Here is a 21,351-nt window from a genome sequence, read left to right as displayed (position 1 = left end):
AAAAACCGGAGGTGAGCTTCTGGAAGGAGAAGGAATTTCTGTTGTGTTTGTGCATCTCTTTATAGAAACCAGCAGTTGACAGTTGGTTGTCTTTAGGTCAGTCTGCCTGACGTTTGGGTGTCCTCTCCAATTGATTCAGGGTCCAGGATTAGAGAAGGCTTAATGCCTTCTACTGCCATAATTAGGAATTCCATTTACATAAAAGAAGCTTTCATTGAAGACGTACAGGTTGGAAAGCTAATAAAGTTAATAAACCTCTCCAGAAGTTGCATGAGATCAGTAGTTAGAACCCTTGGTGCAGGGGGCCTTAGCCTCTGTTCATAATAGTATTACTTTGAGTGGGTGTAAGACTCCATTTCCCAAATGGAGAAACTGAGTCACTTGAAACTATTAGTGGGAGATGATGCTTCCCTTCTTACACTTCCTTTACTAACAATATTCAAACCCAGGCTGGGAAAATGAGAATAAAAGAGGAGTTTGTGAAAAGGTGAACAGCCGATTGCTGATCTTTGCTTTACAGACAGGAATTTGCTCTTGCTGGCTATGAATTCTGCATTTCAACCCTAGAGGAAAAAATTGAAAGAGAAAAGGAATTAGCAGAAGACATTTTGTCAGGTAGGGAGACCTGACTGTTTTCTGGACATTGCCTTTTTTGCCACAGAGCTTCATTGTTATATTGTGATAAAGGGAAAGGTATCTGAATTGGGGGAGGGCAAGTTATCCATTTGGGGAATTAAGTGGCAATTTTTAAGATCTCAGCAGAGGGTTTGGGATAAGATGTCTTGTTTAAATAACTTGACCTTGTGTGTTTGTTTGTTTAACCCTTCAGTGGTTCATTTATTTGTTGACTTTTATTATATATGACCTCTGGAAAATTGGAGAGCAGAAAGGAGAGGTCTTTTTCTTTTCTCTTGGTTCAGCTACCAGGCACAATGCTAATTAATTACCTTTTGGTACCAGATATGTACGAAGTCATAAAAGATGAAGAGAAAACTGAGGTCTTTGCAGTTCATCCTCATTACGAGGGAAGAGTGTAAAGAACGATTTTAGGAACAAAATGGGATGGTCAGGAAGCTCTAGCTCTCGACCATTTGGGTTTCTTAATATGGTTTGAAATATTGGGAATTATCAGATTCGACACTGATTTCATAATTCTTACTTCACACATACTGTATGCCAAGAGCTACAAGATGCTTTAGAGAAAGAGCAGTCAACTCTTGTCCCTAAAGCAATAAATAGGACTTGAAAGAGTTATTTTTATTCAGTTGTCTTCCAGTTTTCTCTTAAACATAAACCAGTTTTTCTGTTCCACCACTGCACCGAAGCCACCCTTATCAAGGTCGCCAGTTCTCAAGCCTTACCTTCCCTATGCTGCTTATTAGTAGCTCTGACCCAGGTGATCTTTGACTCCTACTGGACACGCTTTATTTGCTTGGCTTCTGGGACACCTTACCCATCACTCACCTTCCCCTTCGCCACCTCTAAAGTTAGCAGACCTTGGGGCTCACACCTTAGGAGATAACATATAGCCCCGTACCTTTAAATAGCAGTTATACATCTTCATCCCCAACTTACACGTGGACTACAGACATGAACTGGGTAAGATTGTCTACCTGACATCTTGACCTGAATGTCAGGTCTGCTGGTCAGTTCACACATAACATGTTTGAAATCGGTCTCCTGGTTTCTGCCACTCACAAACTTGCTTCTCTGCCAGTCAGCCCAGTCAGTAAATGGCACCACCATTCATTCACTTGCTTAGCCAAGAACCTAAGAATCACCTGTGATTCCTTCCTCATTCCTGATTGTATTTCATCAAGTTATATTAGATCAGGCATCAAAATATATCCATATCAGACCATGTCTCATCCTCTTGCCCTACTGGCTTTGGTGCAGGATATTATTGTTTCTTGCCCAAACACCTGTAAATAGTCTCCTCAAGAGTTTTCCTGCTTCCTTGCCTTACACAGTCTGTTATCCATACCACAGGCAGAGTGATCTTTTAAACCTCAGTGCCTTTGCATCACCTTTAGAATAAATTTCAGAATCCCTGCATGGACTTGTAAAGCCCTATATGATTTGACCCCTGCCTACTTCTACATCACCTGCTTTTCTCCCCCATGCTCTTTCCACTTTGACCACACTGGTCCTGCTGTTCTGTACAAGCTCATTGCCATCTCAAGGCCTTTTCACTTATTCCCTCCACCTAGTCTGTTCTCCCATATCTTTGCGTGGCCATTCAGTTTTCTGCTCAGGTATCACTTCCTCAGGAGGCCTACCCTAACTAAAACAATCGTCTCTTCCCACCTATCCTTTACTTTTCTTCCTCACACTTGAAGGTAGGAGTGTGTGTGTGTGTCCGTTGTGTGCTCATGTTTGTATGGCCACTAAAAGTATATTTTTGTTCCAAGTGTTTTTAGTATTTATCTTCCCTAGCAAAGAAGGATAGAGATTTCAGCTGTTTTGTTCACTGCTAAATCCTTGGTACTAGAGCAGTGCCTGACATGTAATACAGGCTCAGCACTTGTTGAGTGTAGGAACAGAAGACCAGATAGGCCCCAAGTAAAGTTTCAGTGTGGTGTAGAGGCTTTGAGGGAATTCACAAAAGATATAAAGATGAGTCTAGCTATCAAATAATTCACTTTTGAACTATCTACACTCTTGCTGTCTTTCATTTGTAGAATTGACTATAGACAGTTCCTTAAAAGTTTCTGACTTCCAGAAACAATACCAGTGCATGTAAAACAATTTAGGAAAGCATTAGGAAGGAGGTGACAAAGATCATCTGTAATACTACAAAGAAGGAACTACTGTTTATTTTCTGGTGTATGTCTTTCCAGACTTGTTTTCCCCCCTGTGCTGTGTTTACATCTTAAGAAATAAGGGATCATACTGTATATGCTTTTTTTTTTTTTTTTTAACTTAGTAGTATATTGTGAAAACACTTTTTTCTAGGCACAGGAACTCTTGTTGGAAAGAGCAAACTAATTTCTGTTATAAACATGGTTTTTACATTTTACTAGTTATGCAATAAAGAAAATGTTACATTATTCTTTTTTTTTAATTTTTTTTTTCAACGTTTATTTATTTTTGGGACAGAGAGAGACAGAGCATGAACGGGGAGGGGCAGAGAGAGAGGGAGACACAGAATCGGAAACAGGCTCCAGGCTCTGAGCCATCAGCCCAGAGCCTCACGCGGGGCTCTAACTAACGGACCGCGAGATCGTGACCTGGCTGAAGTCGGACGCTTAACCGACTGCGCCACCCAGGCGCCCCGACATTATTCTTAATCCTATTTTTTCTAAAGAAATATCACTCAATTATTTATTTATTTTTTAAATAGAGAGAGAGAGAGGTGGGGAGGGGCAGAGAGAGAGGGAGACCTAGAATCCCAAGCAGGTTCTGCGTTGCCTCTACAGAGCCGGATGTGGGGCCTAACTCATGAACTGTGAGATCATGACCTGAGCTGAAATCAAGAGTCGTAAGCTTAACCGACTGAGCCACCCAGGCACCCCTGTTATCACTCAGTTTTAAACAAAGTACATCCGTTGTCAAATTTGTGTGCTTTTTATTTACCTTACTAACTGTCCCAAAAGCGTATTACTTAAGTTCATGTATAAACTTGGTCTAGGGTACTTATTTTGTTTCTCATATTATAAATATGTACGTAATTATGGAGGAAGTACGCATACAAAATTACGTGAAAACAGTAGATTACTAAACAGTGTAGGAGGAGCCCACTTTTCTAGAATATGTAGATTAAATGTAGGTATAGAGCAGGACTGAATGATACCAAAATGTAGCAGTGATTACTTCTGGTTGGTAGATTTATAGGGCATTTATGTCTTATGTGTGTTTTTCTGGATATTCTATAATTTTTTGGAACAATTTTTTAAATTACTCTTATCTATATAGTATCAAAAGTCAAAGGATGTTATGAGACTTAATTTAAAAACATTTCCTTGCCACACATCTTCCTAGGGTAATTTTCAACTCTTAACCAATTTCTTCCGGTATTTTCCTTCATATTTCTAAAATAACATATAAAACTATTTTTGTAATTAGTATTTTTAGACTCTGTTAGCTTACAGAAAAGGGAACATTTAATGTAACTTTTGGTCGTGTCTATAATATTACGAATATATGAGTAGCGTTAGCTGTTGAGCCAAGTAACGTGATCATGTAGTTGCATTTTCTTTTGTGTGAACAACTCTTTGTTTCCTCTGAAGTCAGTAGTTAACTGGATTTTTTCTGTTGCTTGTTTTTTATGTGTTTGACAAGTTCTTCTGTTAACCGTAGTATTTGCTCTGAATTCCTAAGGTTTTCTGGGGCTCTGGTACCTACTGGCTTACTTCTCGCTGGCCTAGCTGTTTGTAGCATTCAGTCCTGATCTTTCTGTCATGTGCTCAGTCACTTCCCACTTTTTTCTCTGCTTGTCACCGCCCACAATTTTTGATCTTTGTCATCTCTACTTTGCTTTTCCTTGTAACTTTCTATCTTTTTCATCCTTTTACATTGATTTTAGTGATGTTTTGGGAGGGAGGAGAGATAAATGAATGCATGTGTTCTGTCCAGAACGGTATGTCCTCATGAAAGTGAGGTCTTCTGTTATGAAATAAGACAGATTCCGAGCACTGAAATTCCGGGTCAGAGGAGCACATTTTAAACTTGTTGGCGCATATTGCAAAATTGCCCTCAAAAGGACTGTATTAATTTACATTTTCAGGATCTGCTCATTTATTTGCTTTGTGACTTTGGTCAAATTAATTAATCCCTGTGTGCTTTTGATCCTCAGGATGGGGGTGAGAGCAGTACTCTCTCGTAGGGACCAGTAGGAAGACTGAATGAGTTAATATCCATAGAGCGCTTAGAACAATGTACACAGAGAGCAGCTACTCAAGTGTTAGCCATTGTTAGTTTTTATTATCGTGATAAGGCATTGTGCCACTTCTCCACAAAGCTCACTGATTTTTATAACCTTTGCCAGATTGGCGATATGGCAGTGATGCATTAACTACCATTTCTTTGATAAGCAATGGGGTTGATCTTTTATTGGTGCTGTTTTGTAAAAATATTAACTCTATCCTGTCAGGTTTTTTCTTCTCCCTTACTTGTGTCTATAGAGCTCAGAGCTTTGGGTTTTTTTGTTTAATTAAAAAAATGCATGAGGGGCACCTGGGTAGCTCAGTCAGCTAAGTGTCCAACTCTTGATTTCTGCTCAGGTCATGATCTCATGGTTCGTGAGTTTGAGCCCCACATTGGGCTCTGCGCTGGCAATGCGGAGCCTGCTTGGGATCCTCTCTCCCTCTCTCTCTGCCCCTCCCTTGCTCTCACCCTCTCTCGCTCTCAAAATATATAAACATAAAAAAACACTTTTTTTAAAGAAATGTGAAACTAAAATCTATATAGTTTAAGGAATAATGAATGAGAAGAACAGCCTGTGTGTGTTTGGCCCCAGCCCCATTCTCCTTTCCACCCCAGAGATACTATTCTGCTGAATCTTGTTTTGTTTTTGAGGGCTTCTTTTTAAAATTTATATAAATGAATCACACAGTATGACTTGCACTTGCCTGTGATCTTTTTGGAATTAGATCTGAATTTGTTTATGTGTATGTTTTTTGCTTTTATTAATTTAATTTAATTTTTTAAATGTTTGTTTATTTTGAGAGAGAGATCCAGGATCCCGAGCAGGCTCTGTGCCGTCAGCGCAGACCCTGATGCAGGGCTCGAACTCAAACCAAGAGATCGTGACCTGAGCCAAAATCAAGAGTCAAATGCATAACCGACTGAGCCATCCAGGCGCCCCTGCTTTCATGAATTTTGAATACATGTTGAGTAGCTATTCTAGGCCAGATATTGTAGGATTCAATAGAGGCAAGTGAGGCAGAAGTCCCTGCTTTTCTGGAGCTTAATGCTTAGGTATTTTTCAGCTTTGAAATCAGATATTCACTTATTTTTTAAAATTTATTTTTTCTTTATTTCTAAACAGGGTTAACATGTAACTTCTTAACATATTGGTGGTTAATTTGGGTGTGAAGTTGGTCACTACTTTCCTAAAGATGATAATCTATTGTCGTTACATACTTAACTATAAATTAGCACATGCTTGCGTTTCTTTTGGGGGTTTCCATTCGATTCATTCATCTGATGACTTTTATAACAGTATATGTTGCTTGAGTTATATGGTAGCATACGTTTGAGTTACACAGTGAAACAGGTTTCACGCATGCTTCTTTGGTAAGATTTCCTCCCATTTTATTCTCAGTTTTTACATGCATTTTAGATCATTTTGTCAAATCCCCAAAATGCTTTGAGACTGAATTATTAGATTTGCATTATATTTTTCAGTGAGTTTGAGGAGATTGCCTTCTGAATAAGTTAGCATTTCACTGCAAATAGCACAGAATTTCAGTTACGCATTAAGGGCACTTATTCTCATGTAACTGGTAGTTCATCGAAAAGGGGCAGGCTGTTGAGTTACTTGACACACAGCTCATGGAAATCCTGAGGAAGGAGATTCTTTCCATCCCTCCTCACTCATTCTCAGTGTGTTTTGACTTTTTCTTCACGTTCCCACTGTGATTGAAAAGGGACTGTATTAGGTCCCAGGAACCTTATCCAGAAATGGCAACGTGCAGAAGAAAAGAAAACTTATTTGGTGTTCTTTTAGAATCAAGGTAATCTTTGCTAGAAGTTCCCAATTAGATTTACCCTTATTGCTCATTGGCTGGATTGGGTTACATGGCATTTCGAACCCAGTCCTTGATAGGAAATGTGGGATTACCATGATTCTCTAAAACTGACCAGGATCCATTCCTGTCAGAGGATGGATTCCGCTCCGCCTGAATCGTGTGAGAAAAGAATGGATGCTGGAACAAACAGGAGCTGTGCTAGCGAGGGGAGTCACTCACTACACTGTCTCTGTAATACAGGGGCGTGTCAGAGGTATCGCGGGTTCGGTTCCAGACCACTGCCCTAAAGTGAATAGCACAATACAGCAGATCAAATGAGTTTTTGTTTCCTAGTGCATATAAAACTTACGTTTACAGTGTGCAATAGCATTATGTTTAAAAAATATACGTATCCGCCCAAAATGTATATATACCCTAAATGAAAAATACTCTGTTGCTAAAACTTAACCATCATCTGAACTTTCAGGGAGTCGTCATCTTTCTGCTAGTGGAGGGTCTTTCTTCAGTGTGGATGGCTGCTGACTGATCAGGGTGGTGGTTGCTGAAGGTTGGGGTGGCTGTGGCAATTTTTTTTTTTAATTTTTTAAAATTTATTTTTGAGAGAGAAACAGTGTGAGCAGGGAAGGGGCAGAGAGAGAGGGACACACAGAATCAGAAGCAGGCTCCAGGCTCTTGAGCTGTCAGCACAGAGCCCAACACAGGGCTTGAACCCACGGACTGGGAAATCATGATCTGAGCCTGAGCTGAAGTCAGATGCTTAACCGACTGAGCCACCCACATGCCCGTGGCAATTTCTTTTTTTTTTTTTTTTTTTTTTAATTTTTTTTTTTTCAAGGTTTATTTATTTTTGGGACAGAGAGAGACAGAGCATGAACGGGGGAGGGGCAGAGAGAGGGGGAGACACAGAATCGGAAACAGGCTCCAGGCTCTGAGCCATCAGCCCAGAGCCTGACGTGGGGCTCGAACTCGCAGACCACGAGATTGTGACCTGGCTGAAGTCGGACGCTTAACTGACTGCGCCACCCAGGCGCCCCTCGTGGCAATTTCTTGAAAGCAGACAACAATGAAGTGTGCCACATTGATTGATTGATTCTTTAATGAATGATTTCTCTGTAGCATATGATGCTGTTTGATAGCATTTGACCCTCAGTAGAACTTCTTTCGAAATTGGAGTCAATCCTCTCAAACCCTGCTGCTGCTTTATCAACCGAGTTCATGTAATATTCTAAACCCTTTTTGTCATTTCAACAATCTTCACGACATCTTCACCAGAAGTAGATCTTATCCCAGGAAACCACTTCCTTTGCTCATCCATAAGAAGAAACTCCTCATCCGTTCAAGATTCATCCCGAGATTGCAGCCATTCAGTCATGTGTTCAAGCTCCACTTCTGACTCTAGCTGTCCTGCTGTTTCCACCCTGTCTGCCTCCACTGGAGTCTTGAACCCCTCAAAGTCATCTATAGAGTTGGAATCAGCTTCTTCCAAACTCCTGTTAATATTGATTATTTGACCTCTTCCCATGAATCACAAATGTTCTTGATGCCACCTAGAATGGTGAATCCTTTCTGGAAGGTTTTCAATTTACTTTGCCCAATTTGAAAGTCAAAATTACTCCTTGATCCATGGTCTGCAGAATGGAGGTTGTGTTGGCAGGCATGAAAACAACATTAATCTCCCTGTACGTCTCCATCAGAGCTCTTGGGTGACCAGGTGCACTGTCAGTGAGCAGAATACTTTGAAAAGAAACTTTTCTTTTTCTGAGCAGTAGGTCTCAACAGTGAGCTTAAAATATCCAGTAAATCATGTTGTAAACAGATGTGCTTTTATCCAGGCTTTGTTGTTCCATTGTTAGGGCACATGCAGAGTAGATTTAGCATAATTCTTAAGGGCCCTAGGAGTTTGGGAGTGGCAAATGAGCATTGGCTTCGACATAAAATCACCAGCTGCATTAGCCCCTAGCAGGTGAGTCAACTGTCCTTTGAAGCTTTGAAGCCAAACATTGGCTTCTCCTCATTAGCTATGAAAGTCCTAGGTGGCATCTTCTTCCATTACAAAGCTGTTTAATTTACACTGAAAACCTGTTATTTGGTATGGTGTTTTAGTTACCTTTTTTTTTTTAAGTTTATTTATTTTGAGAGAGCGTGTGCAAGTGCATGAGCAGGGGACGGGCAGAGAGAAGGAGAGAGAATCTCAGCAGGGATTCTGAGTCAGCGCGGAGCCCAACTTGGGGCTCGATCTCATGACTGAGAGATCACCACCTGAGCTGATACGATGCTTGACCAGCTGAGCCATCCAGGCACCCCATGTATTAATTATCTTAAGATCTAGAATCTTCTGGATAACTTTCTGCAGCTTCTACATCAGCACTTGCTGCTTCACCTTGCACATTTATGTTATGGAGAGGCTTCTTTGCTTAAACCTCCCGAACCAACCCCTGCTAGTGTCAGACTTTCCTTCCGCACTTCCCCACCTCTCAGCCTTCACAGAACTGAAGAGCATTAGGGCCTTGCTCTGGATAAGGCTTTGGCTTCAGGGAACGTTGGGGCTGGTTTGACCTTCTATCCAGGCCACTAAGCCTTTCTCCACATCAGCAATAAGGCTGTTTCACTTTCTTGCCATTCGTGTGTTCCCCGGACTAGCACTTTTCCTTTCTCCTTTCCTTCAGGAACTTTTCCTTTGTATTTACAACACCACTGTTTGGCCCAAGAGGCCATGCTTTCAGCCTGTCTCAGCTTCTGAGATGCTGAATCTTTTACAGGTTTTGATTTTAAATGAGGGACATGTGACTCTTCCTTTCATTTGAACACTTAGGGGCCATTGTAGGGTTATTAACTGGCCTGATTTCAATATTGTTGTGTCCCAGGGAATAGGGAGGCCCCAGGAGAGGCAGAGAGATGGGGGAACAGCCAGTAGGTGGTCAGTCAGAAACTAAATTCACCATCTGGTATGCACCGTCTTGGATGGATGCAGTTTGTGTGCCCCCCAAATAATTACATACAAGAGTGACATCAAAGATCACTGATCAGCAATCACCATGACAAATATAATAATAATGAAAAAGTTTGAAATATTGTGAGAATTACCAAAATGTGACACAGCAACACGAAACCGTTGGAATAATGGCACTGATACATTTGGTCCATGCAGGGTTGCCACAAACCTTCAATTTGTAAAAAACGCACCATCTGCAAAGTGCAGTCAAGTGAAGTGTGATACAGTGAGGCATGCCTGTATGGAGTCTTTCCATTGAGGACCCTGGCATGACTCTTACAGGTTTTTTCATGTAGATGTGACAGGTATTTTGTTACATTTGTTTTCCAGTGGACACTTTACTACACCATTTGCTTTTCAGTCGATATTCTTATTTCTGGATGTATAATTCTACATTTAAGAAATCATGGTGTTTCCTTTTAGATCTTCTGTGTTTCTCCCCATCCTTCTTAATCTTTTTTTTTTAAGTTTTTATTTTTGAGTGAGAGAGCGAGAGAGCACAAGTGAGGGAGGGGCAGAGAGAAGGAGAGATGGAATCTGAAGCAAGCTCTGTGCCATCAGCGTAGAGCCCAATGTGGGGCTTGAACCCACGAACTGTGAGATCACAACCTTAGCTGAAACCAAGAGTCGGACCCTCAACCCGCTGCACCACCCAGGCACCTCCTCCCCACCATTCTTAAATTTAGTTCGTTGATTATGACCGCAGAACAACATTAAATAATAGTGGTGTTGGACAACTTTGTTTTATATTTAATTTGGTGCCAAATTATAAATAGATTTATTTATATATATCTAGAGCAAACCAGACTTGCTACTAATTGGTTGTTAAGTGTACTTTCAGGATAATATTTAATGCTGATATTTTATTTAGAACTTTACATATATTTTCTTATGTGAAATCCATAGTATATTTCTTGTGCTTGTCATCACAGGATTTTATCAATGTGGTAAAATGAGTTGGTATGCTTTCTCTATTTGCCATTCTGGAATAGGTATGGGATATCACATGGGAGTGATCTATTCCTGGTAGGATCCGGGAAACCAGATGGGCCAGATCTACTTTAGAGGGGTTTCTCTGGCGTCTTGTTCTTTCTTTGATTACTCATACATTTAAATTTCTTCCATTTTCTTGATTTGATTTCAGTGTCTAGGTCAGTGGCAATAACATGATGTTAATAAATATCTTGAGGGGCTCCTGGGTGGCTCAGTTGGTTGAGCTTCCGACTTTCGCTCAGATCATGATTTCACGGTTTGTGAGTTCAAGCCCTGTGTTGGACTCTGTGCTGACAGCTCGTAGCCTGGAGCCTACTTCTAGTTCTGTGTCTCCCTCTCTCTCTGCCCCTCCCCTACTTGCACTCTGTCTCTCTCTCTCAAAAACAACTAAACATTAAAAAAATGTAAAAAAACATCTTGAATGGGGATTCCTGGCTGGCTCAGTTGGCAGAGCATGTGACTCTTGATCTCAGGGTGGAGAGTTCAAGCCCCACGTTCGGTGTGGAACCTATTTTAAAATTGGGGCGCCTGGGTGGCGCAGTCGGTTAAGCGTCCGACTTCAGCCAGGTCACGATCTCGCGGTCCGTGGGTTCGAGCCCCGCGTCGGGCTCTGGGCTGATGGCTCGGAGCCTGGAGCCTGTTTCCGATTCTGTGTCTCCCTCTCTCTCTGCCCCTCCCCCGTTCATGCTCTGTCTCTCTCTGTCCCAAAAATAAATAAACGTTAAAATAAATAAATAATTCAATTCAATATCTTGAATGCATGGGTAAAAGAAGTTTGGAGCCCTATATTTTCCTAGAAGGAATTTTATGGAATTATATTAAAAAAAAATTTTTTTAATGTTTATTTTTGAGAGACAGACACACGCACGCGCACACACACACACACACACACACACACACAGAGTGCAAGTGGGGGAGGGTCAGAGAGAGAGGGAGACACAAAATCCTAAGCAGAGCCTGATGCAGGGCTTGAATTCAGAAACTGAGATCATGACCTGAGCCGAAGTCGGCCACCTAACTGACTGAGCCACCCAGGCGCCCTTATGGAGTTATATTTTTAAAGCACAAATGACAGTATTCTGTTATGAGATCATATTCCTTTCCTAATTCTTTTTTTTTTTTTTAAACGTTTATTTACTTTTGAGACAGAGACAGAGCATGAACGGGGGAGGGTCAGAGAGAGAGGGAGACACAGAATCCGAAACTGGCTCCAGGCTCTGAACTGTCAGCACAGAGCCCGATGGGGAGGCTTGAACTCACGGACCACGAGATCATGATCTGAGCCGAAGTCGGACCCTTAACCGACTGAGCCACCCAGGCGCCCCTTCCTTCCCTAATTCTTAATTTCATGGATTTATTTTCTGTCTTCAAGAGGTTTTACACTGTTCCTTTCTCTTCCTCTCCTCAACCTGAAAGTTTCATTCATTTTCATAGTTTAGATAAAACACTTTGGGAAAGTGGAAGTCATTTTGGTCGTGTATTTGTTGTCATGAATGTTCAAAGTCTGGAGCCTGAGTTTGAATTCTGGCTCTCCCGCTTCTTCACAGTGTACCTGCAGACAGGTTATGTGACTTCTCTCCTCTGGGATCCTCATCAGTAAAACAGGAATAGCAGTAGAACCTATGTCTACCGTGTAGAGTTGTTAGGGGAATTAGGGTGGCTAGCACTCAAGTACTTACTGTGGAAGAGTTTGCTGGACTGTGATATACTTATTAAATAGTTTGGCTCCTCCGTATTGTGTTTACCACTCCCAATTTATGTAGGACCTTCCTGACTGTTGGTTTCTCCTTGGTTTATCTCTCCTGCTTGGGTTGGGTTTATTTTGTTCCTTTTCTAGTTTCTTAGGTGAAAGATTGGTTGTTGATTTAAAGCTTTCTTTTCTAATACAGTATAGGTGTTTACAACTATAAATTTTCCTCTACTGCTTTAGCTGCGTCCCATAAATTTTGGTGTGTTGTGTTTTCATTTTCCTTTATCTCAAGGTATTTTCTAATTTTTGTGATTTCTTCTTTGATCCGTTGGGTATTTTGGAGCGTGTGGATTAATTTTCATACATTTATTTCCGCGATTTCCCTCTGTTGTTGATTAAGTTGATTCCATTGTGGTCAGAGAACATGCTTTGTATGATTTCAGTCCTTTTAATTTATTGAAACTAGTTTTAATGGCCCACTTTATGGTCGTCCTGGAGACTGTTGTATGTACATTTGAGAAGAATGTGCATTCCTTTATTGTAGGGTAGAATGTTCTATGCATGTTGGGTAGATCTAGTTGGCGTATAGTATTGTTCAAGTCCTATATCCTTGTTGATTTGGCTTTCTGGTTTTTTTCTTCATACATGTTTTTATTCCTGTTTAAGCAGTTCTAGATATGTATCTTCATTGTGAGTGATCCCTTCATCTGAAAAATGATTCTTTTTTTTTTTTTGTCCTACCTAAGGTATTGTCATAAATTTTACTTCTACGTTTTGGCTATATCTTACTCTTAAACTTTCTCTAAGTCATTTTGTTTTTAGTGTGTCTTTTGTAAAAGACTGTGTTTGGATTTTTTTAAGCCTAATCTGAATGTCATTGTCTTATGATACAGAATCTCAAAGCGTATATAAAATTAGTATTGAGAGTGATACTTGTTTAATTTTTGCATTTTAAAAAATGCTTTCCGTTTTGTTACTTCTTTTGGTCTCAGGTCCCTCTTAGAGGGGTCTTTTCCTCACTCAACTTCCACTCACGGTTTGGAAGGAAGGCATACGTAGAGTTTTCAGGTTCAGGGTTTTCATAGGAATCAGTTCTATTAGGGATAACCTAAAAATTTTATAAGACCTATTTGGCTCAGGAAGAAAATCGTTTTCAGTTTCTTCTATAAGATGAGATGAGTACAATTTAACATTCTTTTGTCTTTCCTTTTCCCCACTTGTTTTTTCTCGACAGTCTGGAATTTTGACTTACTGAGATTTATTGCAGATAATTCTGCAGCCAACTGCTTTGCCGGCTTTTGGAGATAGCCTGTTTTTTCCTGCCTGATTGCTTTGTAGGAGTTGGAAGTTTTATTAGCATAAGGTTAGGGGGCTTAGTCCCTTTCTGAACACTACCTAGTCTGTAATGAACCTTCATTTCTAAGATTCTACTCTCTTGAGCTGCTAGTACATCTTTGACTCCTGCTTTAATTCTGCTTGGTCTGGTCCTTTATTCAGGCATGTGATTTACCGATATACTAGCCTGTCTCTTCTCTATCCTTTATGTTTTCCCTCTACCTCAGTTTTCTTATCTGTATTTTGGGAATTTCTCCAGTGTATGTTCCATATTACTGTCTTACTATTCAGAAAAGTTCTGTGCCTGTCTTCTAAAAATTTTTTAAAGGTTTCAAGCAAAAATGAAGTGTAGCAACTTTAACAAATGCCTGTATACCTTCCCCTTAGCTTTGTCAAGTCTAAGTACTTTACCATGTGTGCTTCAGAATTCTTTTTTCTAATTTTATTTTATTTTATTTTATTTTATTTTTTTATTTTATTTTTTTTTTAACATTTATTTATTTTTGACACAGAGAGAGACAGAGCATGAATGGGGGGAGGGCCAGAGAGAGAGGGAGACACAGAATCTGAAGCAGGCTCCAGGCTCTGAGCTGTCGGCACAGAGCCTGATGCGGGGCTCGAACTCACGGACCGTGAGATCGTGACCTGAGCGAAGTCGGACGCTCAACTGACTGAGCCACTCAGGCACCCCATCTTTTTTCTAATTTTAAACCCCGGTGGACTCTTACTGGTGTAGGTACTATTCTGAATTCAGTTTTGATCTTTATCATTCTTAGGCCTGTTTATTGCACTTGCACGTATCAGTGAACAGTATATAGTGGGGCTAGTGTGTTTTTAAACTTTATATGAGTGGTATCATACTGAACACTTGTTTCTGCAGTTTTTCACACAACATTGAGATTTATCGATGTTGATATGACAGCATCGGTTTTCCTGTCACAAAGGCCTGTTTACTTGTCAAAGCACATGTCTGCTGGGGTTGCATCTGTCTAGAAGGGGTGACTCCCTCTAATTGGTCCATTGTGGCAGAGGGTGAGGGGTAAGGAGTGATACAGGCTAGAGATAGCCCTGATTGGTTCATTCCCTGCACTGTGGTCTAGTATCCCACTGGAGGAACATACTATGGTTCTCAGTAGGTGGTCATGAAGCTTCTTCATGTTTTACTATGGAAAATAATACCTCTTTGACCATTCTGGGACCTGTGTCTCTGTGCCTGCCTGTCAGATACTCCCTAGGGTTCGTACCTAAGAGTGGAATTAAATTGCTTACCAATGTGGTTTGATTTCCTGCCCTGAAAATTGTTTCTTTATATCCTTTGCTTATTTTTTTTGAAGGGTTGTCTTTTTCTTAATGATCATAAGAGTTCTTTATGTATTTGAGCAAAATACTCAAATTTATATTTTGTAGGCTACATATCTTTTTGTGTCCCTGTCTTTTCACTTGAGGATATTTCACACTCAGAGATTAAAATTTGAGTGTAATAGACTCTTTTGAGATTTCCTTTATAATTTGTGTCTTTTGTGTCTTGCTTAATAAAATACTTCTTTTAAGGTCAGAAAGACAGCCTCTTCTGAATATTTGGCTCTTTTACATTTAGTCTTCACGTAGACTTTTTAATATGATGTGAAGTAGTGATGGAGTTTTTCCTTCCTTCATGGGTAGGCTTGCAGCTCAGAACTATTGATCACCCTTTTCTCACTGATCTGTGATGATGTCTCTATGTTGAGATTTCATAGATTCCTGGAGCGCCAGTGTCATTGAATTCTGAAATTTTTAGTTTCATTATGTCTTTTCCATCTTTAGTTCAGTACCTTTATGTATTTAATTCTTTCTTTTTATTTGATCACTCAGGCAGTCATCCAAAAAATTATTTATTGAATACCTATTATGTGCCAGACACATTACTAGGCACTGAGAGGCAGCTATAAATAAAAGAAAGTTGCTGCCTCCTGGAGCTTGATTTCTAGTGGAGGAAAAACACCATCATAAACACTATCCAGTACGGGCGCCTGGGTGGCTCAGATGGTTGAACATCCAACTCTTGATTTCAGCTCAGGTCATGATCCCAGGGTTGTGGGATCAAGCCCTGTATCAGGCTCTGTGCTGAGTGTGAAGCCAGCTTGGCCTCTCTCTCCCCCTGCCTCTCTCCCGCACTCATGCGCTCTCTCTAAAACAAAACAAAACACTATCCAGTAAATGGTTGACGTATCCAAAGACGATTGAGAGCTCCATAGATGTGTATGTGAGGGAATGTGTGTCCAGGGAATGTGTTGGGGCTGTATGCTGTTGCGTAGGGTTGGGAAAGGTCTGATTGATAAGAAACCTGAAGAATGGGAGGGAATAAGCCAAGTGGCAGTCTCTGAAGGAAGAAAAGTATAGACACAAGTTCAGGACTCTGAGGAGGATCATACTGGACATATAAGTAATTATTTTAAACCCACTTAGTTTATGTCATTGGATTTGTTGATTATCTAAAATTATTGAGGGTGAGGCCTCCTTTGTTGTTGTGTGCCGAATCTCAGTTATGGTGGATTTTCATGCTTACTACGTTTGGATTATAAATTCATTTTCAGCAGGGTTTTAGCTATAAGATGAGAATGATTTTGTTTATTTCAGGCGCTCAGGTCCAAGCCTAAATGAATAGATAAATGTAGACACCAAGCTCCATGTGGCACAGGCCTATGATTGGAGATTTCTGTGGTAGTCCTTTTTCCATCTAGATCCTAGGCTGGGCCATGCAAGTTTCCTCGTGGTCCCTGGTAGGGAGAGGGTGTGGGGGAGGGGGGCATACAAAACCTACGACAAGGGTCATTCTGGTTTTATGCAAGGGGCTTCAGATGTAATTCTCTGACTTGCAAAAGCTGAAGAACTCAATTCCTTTATTATTTTTTTAATATTTTTATTTATTTTTAAAATGTTTATTTTTGAAAGTGCACAAGTGGGGGGGAGGGGCAGACAGAGTGAGGAGGACAGAGGATCCGAAGCGTGCTCCACACTGACAACAGCGAGACTGATGTGATGTGGGGTTGTGGGGTTCAGACTCAGGAACCGTGAGATCATGACCTGAGCCAAAGTCGGACGCTCAACCGACTGAGCCACCCAGACACCCGCTTTTTGTTTTTTTTTTTTTAAGTTTGTTTGTTGGTTTTTGAGAGAGAGCACACAAGTGGGGTAGGGACAGAGAGAGAGAGCATCCTAAGCAGGTTCCGCAATCTCAGCACAGATCCCAATGTAGGGCTCCAAAACAAACTGAGATCATGACCTGAGCTGAAATCCAGACTCAGACGCTCAATCAACCAAGCCATCCAGGCGCCCCAAGAACTCAATTCTGGATTACAGAGACACTCAGGCTGCTCCACAAAACCTACAGAAACTGGGCTTTTGTGTTGTTAAGTCCCATACTTTCTACTCTGGATTTTAGTTTACTCTTCTTGTTTGACCCTTGGGATTTCCTTCTTTTGGGAGCTCAGCTGTGCATGTAAAAGGATATCCTTTATCTCGTTTTTGAAGCAAAAGGGTTTTCAGATCATTAGTCATTATTCCTGGAATCAAAAGCCTCTGTTGGAACCACTATCTTATCGAATTGCTTTGTAGTCTGCTTTTATGCACATCTAATTTGATATGTTGATATATTAAGTATGCTGATCCATTCTCCTTCCCTGAATAAATGCTACTTGGTTGTTTTCTTAGTGCAGCTGACAATGCCATTTGCTAATATTTTGAGTAAAAATTTCTGTGATGGATCTTATTTGTTTCATGGACTGATTTGAAGTAGCTTGTCTTTTTGTCTGGTTAGAAATAATCTGAGAAAAAGAATTATTTAAATTTGAGGAAATAAATATGACCTGCCTCTCAGATTCCCAGTGTATTTCTCAGCTATTATTGGCTGATTTGTTCTTGTCTAATTTCTAGCAGTTTTTATGCTAATATTTCAAGAAATTATTTTTTAAGTTTATTTTGAAAGTGTGCACATGAGCGTGAGTGGGGAGAGAGAGAGAGGAGAGAGAGAATCCCAAGCAGGCTCCTCACTCCTCGCCAAGCACAAAGCCCAACATGGGGCTCCATCTCATAACTGTGAGATCATGACCTGAGCTGAGATCAAGAGTCGGATGGCTAAATGACTGAGCCTCCCAGCTGTCCCCAGAAACTATATTGTTACTGCTTAGAAAAGAAACTCTTTTTTTTGTACGTGATTTTTTTAAATGTTTGTTTATTTTTGAGAGAGAGCAAGCACAAGCAGGGGAGGGAAGAGAGGGGCACAGAGGATCCGAAGCAGGCTCCATGCTGACAGCAGAGAGCACGCTGTGGGGCTCGAACTTCCAAACCGTGAGATATGACCTGAGCCGAAGTCAGCTGCTTTACCAGTTGAGCCATCCAGGTGCTCTTCTTTTTTGTACATTATTAAAGCCATGATGATTTCTCTTTATTTGGCTGTAATGCTACAGGTTTTATTATGGAGCCTTTTATTTCTCTTAGTCTTGTTTTTGGAGAAGTAGATTCTCCAAAAAATATTTTCATTTTTCATATCATAGTGTGCGATATGAATTCGAATGCGTGTTTTCTTAACAGTGAGAAATTATTATAGCTACAATTTTTTCTCATTATTTCGAAAATGCTTTACTATGTTTTCTTCCATTCTAGTTAAAGAGAATAGAAATCCCAGAAATATGAGTCAGTAGTCATTTTTCACGCATAGGATTTCTAGAATTGGAATAATTACACATTGTTTTGTGGTATTTTTGGTATGTGGTAAACATTTTCTGTCTTTAAATATTCTCAAAGAACATGTATTTTAGTTCTGAATCTTCTGTTAAAAATTTCTTGTCTTAGGGGCGCCTGGGTGGCGCAGTCGGTTAAGCGTCCGACTTCAGCCAGGTCACGATCTCGCGGTCCGTGAGTTCGAGCCCCGCGTCAGGCTCTGGGCTGATGGCTCGGAGCCTGGAGCCTGTTTCCGATTCTGTGTCTCCCTCTCTCTCTGCCCCTCCCCCATTCATGCTCTGTCTCTCTCTGTCCCAAAAATAAATAAACGTTGAAAAAAAAAATTAAAAAAAAAAAAAAAAAAAAATTTTCTTGTCTTGGACCTTTGTACTTGGAGGGAACACAGAGATTTGTCTCATTATTCTCATTTTTAACTACCTTTTCTCATTTTATCTCACAGAACCGTTGATGTCAAACTGCCGCTTGGTTATATAAGCTTTTGCTCAGCGTTTTTAAGAGTGCTCATAGTTAGATACTTTGTTTCAGTAATTCCTTCCAATGGAGAAACACGGGCTCTGCACATTTTCTGTTTGCGTTTTTATATTGGTTTTATTTATCCACAAATTTATGTATACTTTGATATTTAGGAAAATAACTTTCATTTAATGTTTTTAAAAATATATTTGTAAGGCGACCTATTTAAAAGTACTTTGAGTTTGATTTTAACATGATTATATACTTTTGCATATAATTAAGTCAAAGTAAGTAACTTCAGATTTCTGCTTTGCATCGTTTCTTAACTTTTACCCTCTGATAGTGTGTCAACAGCTATTCTCATCCACCCCAGCTACTTTGTCCTATTTAAACTCTCTCTTCAATAATTGGTCATCCCGCTCTTTGGTTACATCGTCGTCTTCACACTCTGTATGCCATTTGTAAGTTTTCTGCAACTTTGACAATAGGGAAGGAAAGGGGTTTCACGTGAATTTGCTGGTGAATAAACCCAGTTGACCACCGTCAGTTGAGTGTGTAATGGTTCAGTTACATACGTTTATTGGAGGTAAACTCTCTCTTTAAGCCCTTTCTGTGAACATTTACTTTTAGCAGAACTGTTTGCAGAATTTCCTTGTCATTACCATCTCTATTATTTGTATCCTCTTTTCTGGGTCTCGTGCAAGTTCCTGTTCTTGAGATCCGTGTTCTCCAGTTCATGTGGCATTAGATGTTTGAAGTTGGTTCGTTTTCAGACAGTGTGTAGTCAGTACTGTAATTTGTCAGGAGTTGATAATCATTGCAGCCTTTATTATTCTTCAAAAAGAGGATGAACTGTTCTTTCAATTTGGCTTGTGACTTTCTAGTTCGGGATTCTGAGTGTTTTCTGTTCCTAACTGCATTGCCACTTTTGCACCTGAAAACTCTTTCATTTGCCCTATACTTTGTTAACTCATTCTTGGAATTGATCTTTACCTGTTTCTACTAAATACAATTTCAACCTAAAAATAATACTCCATGCTTTGATATGTGGACTTAAGGTCTTACTTGAAATGTGGGGCAAAGTTCGTCATTTAAGTGGATATTGTGGTATTGTGATTTTAAGATATAATTGTTCATTCACATGACCAAAATATATTTCACATCTTTATTTGGTGTTTGTCCAGAGTTCCCCAAACCCTTGGAATTTCTTAAGTGTTGAGAATGATAAAGGTGTCTTTTGTTATGTGAATGGACACACCTAAAGGTGGTTGTGAAGGTAGAGGGTTGGAAGTTCAGTCCCAACCCCTGACCTTGGTGGAGGGGGGGAGGGGCTGTAAATTTAATCCGTGGCCAATGGCCAATGATTCAGTCAGTCATACCTATGTAATAGAGCGTCCATAAAAACCCGGAAGGCCGAGCTCACAGAGATTCTGGGCTGAAGATCACGTGGAGGCGTGGGGACTGTTGGTGCTTTGGGAGGGGGCATATAAGCTCCGCCCGTTCCCACATCCCTTGCGCTGTGCATCCCTTCCATCTGGCTGTTCCTGAGTGCTAGCCTTTTATGATAAACAGTAATTTAGCAAGTAAAATGTTTTTCCGAGTTCTGTGGGCTACTCTAGCAAATTAATGTAACCGAAGGAGGGGTTTCTTAGGACCCTCAGATTTACAGCCAGTTGTTGAGAAGCACAGGTCACAACCCGCAATTGCAGTTGGTGTCCTTAGAGGGGGTCATGGCGGTCACTCCCATCGCTAGCTGGAGGTCAGAGGCACAGGGCTATGACTGGTGTCTGATGGAGGAAGGGGCTGCAGTCTAGGAGGACTGAACCCTTGTGGAGTCTGATGCTATCTCTGCACACACAAATGAGTGAATTCTTGCACACCTGCTGGTGTCTAAGAATTGCTTCTTGGTGTGGGGGGACCTCCCCGCCTTCCTGCACACATTGAAATTGGGTCTAGGGACCAGTTTAGATGAGAATCCACCTAAATTGTCACCTTTGTGTAACATTCAGGGGGTCCGGTACTGTGAAAATATTTGTGGGCCTTGATAACAAGCAAAATGTTAAGGAAGCTCGGCCAGTTCTCTGCCTCACTTTCTATGTTGTCGTTATATGCCAGCAATGCTCTTATTTCCTTCTTAGTGGAAGAGAAAGCCAACACCCACCTCCTCCTTGGCATGTGCTTAGACACCTATGCCCGCTACCTTCTGTTCTCCAAGCAGCCGGCACAGGCACAGAGGATGTATGAAAAAGCTTTGCAGATTTCTGAAGAAATACTAGGAGAAAGACACCCACAGGTAAGGGAGGAAAACAGAGAGGGGAACTGTAAAACAAAGGTTTAGAATTTCTGGGTGTGAAATGCCACCCTCTTTGGGAGCAGATCAGCAGCAGATGCTGCTAGGTGCTAGGTATTCCCTCCTCTGCCTGCCCCCAACTGCTTGTTTCCTAAAGGGGGTGAGGGACACCTGGCCAGCTCAGTCA

The 21,351-nt window shown here is 40.7% G+C and overlaps 1 protein-coding gene across 1 annotated transcript in view; it reads left to right on the top strand.

Moving 5' to 3' along the window:
- TTC19 (tetratricopeptide repeat domain 19) overlaps positions 1-21,351 on the top strand; it is a 42,151-nt gene that overhangs the window by 17,709 nt on the left and 3,091 nt on the right. Inside the window, 2 exon segments of the mRNA XM_047833018.1 lie at positions 521-615; positions 21,013-21,167. Coding sequence (XP_047688974.1) covers positions 521-615; positions 21,013-21,167 — 250 coding nt within the window.

Source organism: Prionailurus viverrinus, chromosome E1 (genome assembly GCF_022837055.1).
Source record: "Prionailurus viverrinus isolate Anna chromosome E1, UM_Priviv_1.0, whole genome shotgun sequence".
Classification (NCBI taxonomy): Eukaryota; Metazoa; Chordata; class Mammalia; order Carnivora; family Felidae; genus Prionailurus; species Prionailurus viverrinus.
Note: the sequence above shows the minus strand (reverse complement) of the source record. Positions and strands in the feature narration are given on the sequence as shown.